Source organism: Rhamphochromis longiceps, linkage group LG7 (assembly GCF_057381845.1).
Source record: "Rhamphochromis longiceps isolate RC_006_pf linkage group LG7, R_longiceps_female_GT1.1, whole genome shotgun sequence".
Lineage (NCBI taxonomy): Eukaryota > Metazoa > Chordata > Actinopteri > Cichliformes > Cichlidae > Rhamphochromis > Rhamphochromis longiceps.
The window spans coordinates 42,138,204-42,149,534 of NC_140563.1; the positions used below are offsets into that span (position 1 = coordinate 42,138,204).

At 38.9% G+C, this 11,331-nt stretch overlaps 1 protein-coding gene across 1 annotated transcript; it reads left to right on the forward strand.

The window, feature by feature from the left end:
* The first annotated feature begins 303 nt into the window (after positions 1–303).
* On the forward strand, positions 304–10,318 carry LOC146665916 (patatin-like phospholipase domain-containing protein 7). The gene is made up of 6 exons (XM_085411239.1): positions 304–783; positions 2,611–2,674; positions 2,930–3,098; positions 5,224–5,401; positions 5,558–5,706; positions 9,737–10,318. The coding sequence occupies exons 4-6, from the start codon at positions 5,317–5,319 to the stop codon at positions 9,896–9,898; spliced, it is 396 nt and encodes a 131-aa protein (XP_085267365.1). The 5' UTR covers positions 304–783; positions 2,611–2,674; positions 2,930–3,098; positions 5,224–5,316; the 3' UTR covers positions 9,899–10,318.
* Positions 10,319–11,331: the final 1,013 nt, after the last annotated feature.

Genomic DNA, 11,331 nt, shown 5'->3' on the forward strand with positions numbered 1-11,331 from the left:
TGCGTGTGTGTGTGTGTGTGTGTGTGTTTATAAAAAAAAAAAGCAGAAAAAATTGTTGTATAAGGATTTTATGGCAGATTTTATATGTGTGCATTTTTGTCCACGAAGGTGTCGAAAAGCTGTAAAATGCATCAACAGAGTATGGATGACGTCGGATTTCAAAATTCTGACTAAAAAGAAGAGGAGGGCATGAGAGTTAAACATAAGAGCTCTACTCTGTTATCATTTTCCAAAACTTCTTATCAAGGCATGGAGACAGGATTAGATGTGCTGTCTGTCTTCCATGACTAGGGCTGGCACGATTTGTCGACTAGTCACGATTACGTCGACTATCAAAATCGTCGACGACTGATTTAATAGTCGACGCGTCGTTTGAAGCTTTGTAAGATCCCAAAAGACGCAGGAATAAGTAGCAGGATTTAAGAGTGTAATAACGGACTGAAACAGAAGATGGCAGCACTGCATGTACAAGGATGCCAGCTGCCGTTAAACCCCGAAGAAGAAGAAGAAGAAGAAGCAGCTGTGTCCCAGAATTCATAGCGCGGCCCAGCTTAGTTTCCAACAATGGCGGCAGCTAGTTAGTTTTAATATTACTCTTATTATTCTTTCTGGGTCACAAAATAAACGTTTAACATATTTTCAGGCGAGAATGTAGCTGTGTAAACCTCAAATATCGGATCAGTTTATCAGGACACCACATATTTTCAAAAGCGCTCCGACGTTTTCGGAGACGTCTGTTACCCACTAGCTCGATAGCTAGCCGGGGGCTAGGTCACTAGCGCGGTGAGAACACCGGACTCCCGGCAAATTGTTTTCAAACCCACCGCCGTCTTTCGCTACTCAGGTTAAATATATGAGTCACTTAGATAAATTAAAAATGTTATTGTTTGGCTTTTTTTTTTGTATTTTATTTGTTCCTGAGTAAATCAGTTTGTCTGAGATTAAAGTTATCCGGTTGTTCAGTGATGACGCGACGAATCCTACTTCCGGGCCTAAAGTAGTCTGCGTTTAATATGGCTTTTGTGTTGTTAACATGTTTAATGTTATGTATTTTCTTCTATTTAATCTCAAAAAGCTCCTAAAACAGTCAGTGATCCCTGTTGACCTCCCTCGGCTTTTATTACCACTAATCATTTATTTAAGCTCAGTTTTTAAAACCTTAGGATGTAACTACAGCCCAGCCCATGCAGCAGTATATGAATGACTAACCTCGTATTGTGGATGGATTATCTCAGTTGTTCTCCTGGCTGAAGTTTGGTCCTTTTACAGCATCCTGCCATGCGATTACATTTGTTTCTGACCACCGAGAAAACTCACGTTAACTTTTATCGAGTGGAAAAAAAGTTAGCTTGTTTATATTATGCTAACATAGCTATGTCGCTAGCGGTCACGTAGCAAATCATTATATACCAGCTAGCCCAACTTCAGTAACCCTACAAACGTCACTGCTGTTTAGTTTTCTGTCTTCATTTATGCTGGAAGTGATAGCAGAGCTGTACGTTTGAATTTGTTTCCAAAACCCCGCAGTCAGGACATGCTATATTGTATTTAGATAGAAGCTAGCGAGCTAACTCCCTGCTAACTTCTAACTCCGTTAAATGTCATAAATTCCGTTTTCATGGATGCCTGGATGCTAAACTCAATTGTTACACCTGGTAGAGCAGAACGCTGATCATTTTATTAAAGATGAAAGACTTTAGACAGTTTTTCAACTCTCAGTAATGCCATAGTGATCGTTTGATATATGGACCTGCAGCGGAGTTTAGACCCAGACACGGCTAGTGACGTCAGACTGAACAACCGGATAGTTTTTACACAGCTGAATAAACGTCAAGCAGACAGCTGATTATCAGAAGTGTGAGATGCTGGAAAATATACTCCGTTGTCCTGTTATATTTTAGATAGCAAGGAGTTTATTAAACTTCACCGAAACAATCTGCAAATTTCATTAAAATTTAATAAACTATCATCTTGTCTTTATTTTTAGTTAGCACCTTAAAAGCTTAAAGCTGTAAGCTAATGATAGTTATATAAGAGTAGATGCTGCTGGTGCAATAAGCTGTAGTTTTACGTCCAGTGGATGATGATCTGATTAGTCGACTAATCGCATAAATAATCGGTGACTAGTCGACTATCAAAATAATCGTTTGTGGCAGCCCTATCCATGACGGAAATACTCTCTCCTTAAGTATTATGGATTCCTGTTTGCACCCTAATTTGAACTGGAACTGAGCCTTCAGGACAGATGCTCATTTGATTTTGGTTAAATAAGACAGTACAGACAAATTAACACCAAATTAAGGAATTAGATTTTCACTTTAATGAGCATTAAGGGCTTTAGGGATTGACCATATAAGGAGGAGGACTTTAGAGATTACAAACAGTTAGAAGGTTTAAATGAGTGTTTTCAGTGTAGTACCTTTCCTTGCTTTATTATAATGTATCACATAAAATCCTTTCACCAATGCTTCACAATGTGGTGGATGTTTGACTTTAAAAGATCTGAGATGCACCTGAACAATCAAATCACTTTCAGCTGTCTGTAACCTGGACGTAACACCTCCTTGAAGTAGACATTCATGGGTGTAATCTATCATCTCTCACATAAAGGTCCTACTCTTCTACTGACAAGTGGTATTATCAAACAGCGTCTTGGAGCTGCTGCACTTGACAGGTATGTTTTGTGCCATATTCAAACATTTTATGCAATTTTGCTGGTTCAATCTTCTCTTATTCAAACCTCAAATAAAATGAGTATTTTTCAGTGTCTTACTGCTTTCTGTTGGTTTTTATTTTCTTTGTGCTTTGTCTTTCACGCTCATTAAATTCTGCTAAAATTTGCTCTATTGGCACAAGAGGAAAATGGATGTCTTGGATGCTGCCAGCAAAGCAATGCTGCCTGTCATTAATGGACTCCTTTCCTCTTTAGTGTTCATGAGTACCGTCTGTCCAGCTGGCTGGGCCAACAAGAAGACATCCATCGCATAGTTCTTTACCAGACTGACTACACACTGACCCCGTGGACACAGAGGTGCATCCGCCAGGCTGACTGCATCATTATTGTGGGATTAGGCGAGCAGGACCCTACTGTAGGGGAGGTGAGGTGTTCACTGGTTCCCAGGAGAAGAGAGAGGTGTATTACTAGGAGCTGTTAGAGCTACACTTTCAAATCCAACATTTGTTTTTAACAGTTCCCCACACTCAAAAAGTTCTCCTTATATAGACATCAACTGCTACTTTAGAGACAAACAAGTGTGTATTATGTTGTGCAGTTTTGTGATAGTGTATCTATCAGAGAGACTGTCCTGAGACGACCTCCCTGTCCTTAATAAGTGTGTGTGTGAACGTGTGTGTTTTACATAACTATGTGCATGTTGTAATGCGCCTGAATATGTGCAAGTGGATGGACCAAGGCCCTGCTGGACCCACAAGTTCGAGTGGATACAAGGATGTGCAACAGCTTAAGCAGATAGAAAGAATGATACAGAACAACAATAGACTGATTAAAGTGATGATAATCTGTATACATTAATATTTGCGCGGATTAACATAGATATAATTCAAAGATTATTCTGTCAACTGATTCGACAATGCTAAATGATTGATCAATGATAGTTCTGATTATAACTGTGACCATAAGAATACAAAATAAAATATCTCTTGTCCACAATGTACAGTGCATGAACCTCATTTTATTACTAATTTATTGATAATTCATTAGTTAATTAGTCTGATATTTTACTGCTGTACCTGCGATGCAAAAACACCCCAAAATATTTTTAACCTAAATCCAGTGCTTTGCATTCACAGGGACTTACCAGTACTATCTAGTTAGTTTAAAAATCAAGGCATGTTCACACTGTCATTAGTTTTTATTAATAAATTAAATAATAATTTGTGACCTCTGCCAGCAAATTTAAAAAAACAGGGTAAATAACTTAGTTAACAAAGATTCTGCAGTTTAATAAAACCAGTTCTGTGTGAAATTGGCAAGTTTGGTACTGGAAGCTTTCTGGTTTCTGTTTTTCTCCAAGTCATTTCTGAACCATGCAGGAAAGCGGTCCATGTGGAGAAGAACCTCAAAACAATGAGCTTTTTAAAAGAAACCTTTAAAGCACTGATAGACTGTAATTCATGCAGTGCTGAGCCTTTTTTTTTTAGAGAAACGAAAGCTCTTACAGGCAATGTGACATCAAGCATCAGTCGGGAGAATGGGGTGGGAGGGGGTGACTGTGGGATCCTCCTGCCACTCAATAATAATACTTGCTTAAACGTTTTGCTATATTAAAGAACATGGAATAAAAAAAACAGAGATGGTGGCAGATGGGCTAGTCTGAGACTCTGATAGTCAAACATCATCAGCCTTTTCTTTGTGACATAACGCATTAGGGATGTGATTGACCAGGAGATTTGTTCAATGAATGTGCAGCTGATAAATCTGAAAGGATTATGTTGGACAATGACATAATCATGGACCGTAACGTCAAAGGAGTTTTTAAAATGGTGCAGTCCGCTTGTGTAATCTGTCCCTCAGAGAACTGAGGCGATTTTTGAGAGCAAATTGATGTTTGGTATAGTGCTCATGACATGTATTTCATGTATAAAGTAGAAAAACATGCTCTCATTCAAGAACCGAGTTGGTATTTTTGTTTAAAATAATTCTCAAAAAAATATTTTAATCATTTGGGACTCATTTATCTGTACAATGATGAATATAATAACAGGAACCTACAGTTTTGATTCACTTAATGCAGTGAGGTCAACTTGATTACATGAAGTCATGGACTTATTAATATTACTAGTATAAGTATTACACACACACACACATGCACACCCCCCCTCCCCCTTTAACTGAGCTCTTGTTCAGTACATGACAGCAATTATCAGGTGTGTTATCAGGCAACAGTCTTCTTAGAGCAAGCATTTTTTGATGTAATAACTTCACATCATTATGTTGTTGAATAATAGTTCTGCCAAGGGGTTCAATGGTTAGACAAGCTGTGAATGGCTTGTACTGACTCTTGGGGATACAGAAGAAGAATGGCTGTTGTGAAAGAGAGGAGGGGTGTGAGGAAGAGAGCAGAACTTTAAGCAGTTTGCTGGTCTGGATCATTCAGAGGTGATTGTGTTACACATCACAGTGTTCCTCCGCAGTCAACATCACAGCGAATTGACCTCAAGATCAGGCTGTGCTCAGAGTGATGATCTTGCCTTGTTTTGCAGCCACAGTACCCTGGGCACCCTACAGTCCATGGATTGGTCAAACCTGTACTGAGGCCCCTTATGTGACAGCTAACACTTGCCTGAAACTGGGTCATGCAACATGGATTTCACCTTCGTCTGTGTCACCCAAAAGATGGACACCTGCTGATGGATGGAGGCTATATCAACAACCTGCCTGGTTTGTTACATTCAGTTTGTACCTTCCCTTATTAAGTATTAAAAGTAGCCGTACTTTGATGTAGTTGCTCAGCTGTTTGCTTATAGCAATATATTTTTAATTTTACCAGTACTGTATGCTGTTTGTCTTGATGTCTTCTTCCCCTGATTCTCCCAGCTGATGTTGCGCGCTCCATGGGGGCCAAAGTGGCAATAGCTATTGATGTGGGCAGCCGGGATGAAACCAATCTCACTAATTACGGCGACTCACTCTCGGGCTGGTGGCTGCTATGGAAACGCCTTAACCCCCTTGCTGAGAAAGTTAAGGTGATGGATTGATTAGGAGTAAAGACACACCATGCTGTGCAGCAATGTTTTTAATTCTATCAATAAAAATAAGGATATTTTTGGAAATCATTTCAGTGATTTATAAGTTAATTTCCACAGGTGGCAGTAGCTAAAACATTATTAAAAAGCGATCTCTAGGTGTATTAGCTAATTGTAGGCCAATCTCCAACCTTCCTTTTTATCCCAAAAATTCTTAAAAGAGTAATTGTAAAACAGCTAATGGATCACCTGCAGAGGAGTGGTTTATTTCAAGAGTTTCAGTCAGGTTTCAGAGCTCATCGGAGTACAGAAACAGCTTTAGTGAAGGCCACAAATGATCTTCTTATGGCCTCTGACAGTGGACTCATTTCTGTGAGTGTCCTGCTAGACCTCAGTGCAGAGTTTGGTGCTGTTATCTATAATATTTCATTACAGCAATTAGAGCATGCTGTAGGTATTAAATGTACTGTGTAATATCTTTCTAACAGACTCCAATTTGTTCATGTAAATGGGGAGTCACACACTAAGGTTAATTATGGAGTTCCACAGGGTTCAGTGCTACGACCAATTCTGTTTATATTATGCATGCTTCCCTTAGGCAGCATCATTAGAAGGCATAGAATACATTTTCACTGATATGCAGATGACACCCACATTTATCTATCCATAAACCAAGATAACACACATGCAGATAGAGTTTATTGTACTCGGCCCTGAAAATCTAATTACATGCTTACTCGGGATGGCATTACTTTGGTTTTCAGTAACACTGAAGAATCTGCATGATGCTGAAAAACGAGTTAATGTGTTTATTACTTCTAGGCTGGACTACTATAATTCGTTATTATCAGGATGTCCTAAAAACACCTGAAAGGCCTTTTTTAAACACAGGGCTTAAATACACAGAGGGAGCAATTAGTGAATGAGAGACAGAAGGGAAAACACTGCTGGGGCAAATCAGGGCTAATGAGAGAGGGAATGCATAAACCGACACAGTAGCCTGAGACACAGACTTCAAAGTAAAACAGGAAGCAGATGCGAACTTGACAAGGGGATACAGCAGACAGGGGAGACAGCAACTAAGGAACACAGACAGAAGCCAAAAGACTAAAACTGTAACATAAACCACACAGAGAACCCAAACTCAGAATAACCCTATAACCCAATAGACAAAGAAAGCTAAAAATATAATAAACCAAATCAAAAAACCAAAAACACAAAACCACTGGGTCAACGATCCAGGCCCCTAACAGAGTAGGCTTAAAATTGTACTTTTTGATAAAGCATATAGTTAGGGTTGGAGCAGGTGACCCTGAATACTCTCTTAGTTATCCTGCAATAGGTCTAGGCTGCTGGGGGATTCCCATGATGCACTCAGTGTTTCTTCTTTAGTCACCTTTTTTCACTCAATATGTGTTAATAGACCTCTCTGCATTTAACCATGAGATATTATTAATATCTTAATATCTAATATTAAAGTGTGGCCTTACTTTAAGTTTGATTCCATAAAAAGTGACAAAAACATTAGCGTCCATTAGCATTGTGCGTGGGAAGAAAACATCTTTTTACAGCGAAAAAAACCCCTAAACTTCCAAGTAAGCACCGAGTGCGCTACGACGTAATGGGAAATTCACAGAGAAACTGCCGTATCCTTCCACTGACCGCCGCGGCACACCTGCACCAGGGTAAACCTCCGCCTACCCAACTCCTGCTTTACAGGTGAAAATAGAGCAAAAGGACGGCTGAGTCTTTGATGTTATTTATTTTCTGCTGTGTTTTACTTGCATCTATTTGAAAGACTGAGTGTAAAATATTTTATGTGCTGGAATGTGCAGAAAATAGGTTTAAATATTAAACAAATTTCTTCCAGTTAGAGAATGTTGCATATAATAAAATTTTTGCTTGATGCATAAAGTTAAAAGATTAAAATTAATAAAACTATAAAAGTTTTAAAAAGAGACTTTTCCATTTGATTACATTTTGTATGATGGATTATGCAGAAAAAGTGGAATTGGGCTGAAAGATCTATCGCTTTATCACCTATACAGGTTGTAAATCGTGTTTTTAAAAAGTAACTAAGTAATTAATTACTTTTGAAAATAAGTAATCAGTAAAGTAACAGGATTACTTTTTGGGGGAAGTAATCAGTAATTAGTTACTGATTACTTTTTTCAAGTAACTTGACCAACACTGTGCTGGACTCCCTTGGAATTCAAGGTCTGATCTTCAACACACTCACTCGCTCCTCAATCCAGCCTGGACACTCACTCTGATACTCTCCACGAAGCTTCTCACCTCTTTTTTTGCAGGTAGGGAAACATCCGCCATATCTTTACTCACCTATAGTTCTCTGCATCACCATTCTGATATTAACTGCCCTTTCCTCTGTTTCAGAGCTCTCCTTCAGAGATCCCGCTCCGCTCCTCTCTCCACCTTCTGTATATACATACATATCTCGTTCAGTCTGTTTAAATAAAGTCTTGTTAAGAACCAATTTCGCATTGAGTCTGCTTTTGGGTCTGCAACCTCGTACTGGCCTCCGGCCTTCGATAACAAGTAATTTGTACCACTTATTGGTATACCAGGTAGTCATGCTGCTCTAAGTTCAAAGTACACGCAATATTTATTACTGCAGAGCTTTACACAAGTCAGAGCTTTAAAAAGCCCCAGACATTTAACGACATTTTCACAGTAGTTCAGTTCCTGTTTGGACGTATATATGCTGAAGAAAATTGCAGTAGTGTCTTCTGTGCCAAAAATAATCAAGTTGGACATTTAATTAATAAGCAAAATATTAAATGCTGTAAATTTAAGGCTGATGAGTGTAACTCAGTAATAACAATGGAGGGAAAAACCTACTGTGGAATTACTGAAATATTAGTAAGTAGCCACATTCAAGTCTCACATGCCTGAAATCTACTGTATTGACAAAAAATGAATTTATAATTGCTCATATTACAAATCCCTTAAAAACAATATAATATAATATATAGATAATAGAGTATTTTTAGCTGAACCTCAGGCCTTCAGCCCCTTTTGCTGATAAAGTAATAACAATAAAAATAAAAAGGATGAAATTGTTTGCTCTTAACGTACACAAAAATAGATTTTTGTGTACCAGATTTGTTCCAAGCAATGTCACAGAAAGACAAAATGCCTCCTAACCAAGAGATGACGAGAACGATGGAGACAGATGAGTTATTTACTCCCAGATTGAGAAACAACACAAGGATGAAGGGTAAAACAGCAGGACTCACACTGGCAACCTCCCCCTCCCTGATAACAAACAACAAAGGCAACAGAACAATTGCTGAAAACAGGATGGAGCCACTTTTATGATTGCAGATCTGAGACCGTAATGTTTAAGACTAAATGGCTTCTGTTCTCATTCTTTTAAACAATAGGCATCCCACACAGTTAATGAATGCATTTCTATTTTCAGATGCTACTGGAGAGTACAACAACCAGGGGATGCAATGCTTCTCCTTCTGTGATACATTTGATACTATTTATTTGTGTGGATGCACAAAATGCAGATCAAGACTTAAAAACATAACCAAGGTTTTGGGACTAGCCGAGCTTAAAAAAAAAAAAAAGGCAAAACCAGATGTGCTTCACTGAAAAGCTGAAATTGCACAAAAGTCTGCAGCAGATTTTTTTTTCATGCAGTTAGTTTCCATTATACTTTGCTGTAATTTCCAACACACAGCAATCTAGATCAGGACAACTCCATTATAGTGTTTCTTGCAGCCGGCATGCTTTGCACACAGTTTGGAAGCGTATTCAAAGACAATAATTTTTTAAGCATAAGAACAGTTGTAGATTTCTCAAATAGCTTCAAACTTGTTTTTATTCCTGTTCTCTCTATTTATAATGCATTTGTCATCAAAGTCCACCCTGCATGACATTTCTAATGTTCTGACTTATGCACCTGCACACCCACGTGTATTTGTCACCATTCTACACTCCAAATATTCCAGTTTATTCACCCACAGTGTGCTTCCTGTCCCCCACTCTTTCCTTGCATCAGAAGAATCTGACTACCACACTGACTATGAAGAGGATGCACTGGAGAGTGCTCTCTCTGACATGGAGACGTATAGTCGCTATGGAGAGCACACCGAAGGGGAGGAGATGGCTGACACGGTGCGAACTTGTGGTAGTAAGATTAGAAACTGTGGGCTCTCTTTAAAGAGAAGAAGAGCAAGCAACCACAGTGAGGAATTTGTTTTTTACTCATGTCTAAAACAGGCTTTTCAGGTTCCATTATAATTAATTGTATTGTTTTGCAACACAAATTTCCATTATTGCAAAGGTTTGTCTGGCTTACAATGACAACACACTTGATCAGTCCTCTCGGTAAAAGGATTTTCATAAATCACTTCTTGGGAAATCAGACCATCCTGCTGGCTACTATTCAAAGTCAGATTGAGGTTCATACTGGAGTCTGGCCAGTTCATGCTTTAAAAGTGATTAATATCATTAAAATTTTGAAATTAATTGGAAGCCATTGCAGGGGCACCTAGTTCAACTAAATTGATATCATTTAGAAGTTGGGGCTTGAGAACATTGTATACTTTTGTGAATGGTGGCGTACTTAAAGTTTCTTAAACAGGTTAGCACAATGGAAACATTCTGTCTTTAATACATTTTACCCTCCAGTGTGAAAGACCAGACTCTACCTGCAAAACTAGTCATTTTGTCTTCTGTGACATCAAATGATCAGACCTTTAGAAAAAAAAAATCTGTAGTATGAATTTCAAACCTACATGTTGTTAATAGAGCAGCTGCATGCCCAATCATTTCACATATTGATATGGATTATTTCTTATAGCTTCATTTGAATTCAAAATCCTGCTCCTCACATACAAGGTCTTAAATAATCAGGCCCCATCTTATCTTAATGACCTTGTAGTACCATATCACCCTATTAGAGCGCTCCGCTCTCGCTCTGCAGGCCTACTTGTTGTTCCTAGAGTATTTAAAAGTAGAATGGGAGGGAGAGCCTTCAGTTTTCAGGCCCCTCTTCTGTGGAACCAGCTTCCAGTTTGGGTTCGGGAGACAGACACTATCTCTACTTTTAAGATTAGGCTTAAAACTTTCCTTTTTTCTAAAGCATATAGTTAGGGCTGGACCAGGTGACCCTGAATCCTCCCTTTGTTATGCTGCAATAGATGTAGGCTGCCGGGGGATTCCCATGATGCATTGAGTTTTTCCTTTCCAGTCACCTTTCTCACTCACTATGTATTAATAGACCTCTCTGCATTGAATCATATCTGTTATTAACCTCTGTCTCTCTTCCACAGCATGTCTTTATCCTGTCTTCCTTCTCTCACCCCAACCGGTCGCAGCAGATGGCCGCCCCTCCCTGAGCCTGGTTCTGCCGGAGGTTTCTTCCTGTTAAAAGGGAGTTTTTCCTTCCCACTGTCGACAAAGTGCTTGCTCATAGGGGGTCATATGATTGTTGGGTTTTTCTCTGTATCTATGAAGCGCCTTGAGGCGACTTTTGTTGTGATTTGGCGCTATATAAATAAAATTGAATTGAATTGAATTGAAATTGAATTTGAGTCATCATCAGTGGAACATCCCTTGGACCAAAGGTGAAAACTGCATATTTGCTTTTAT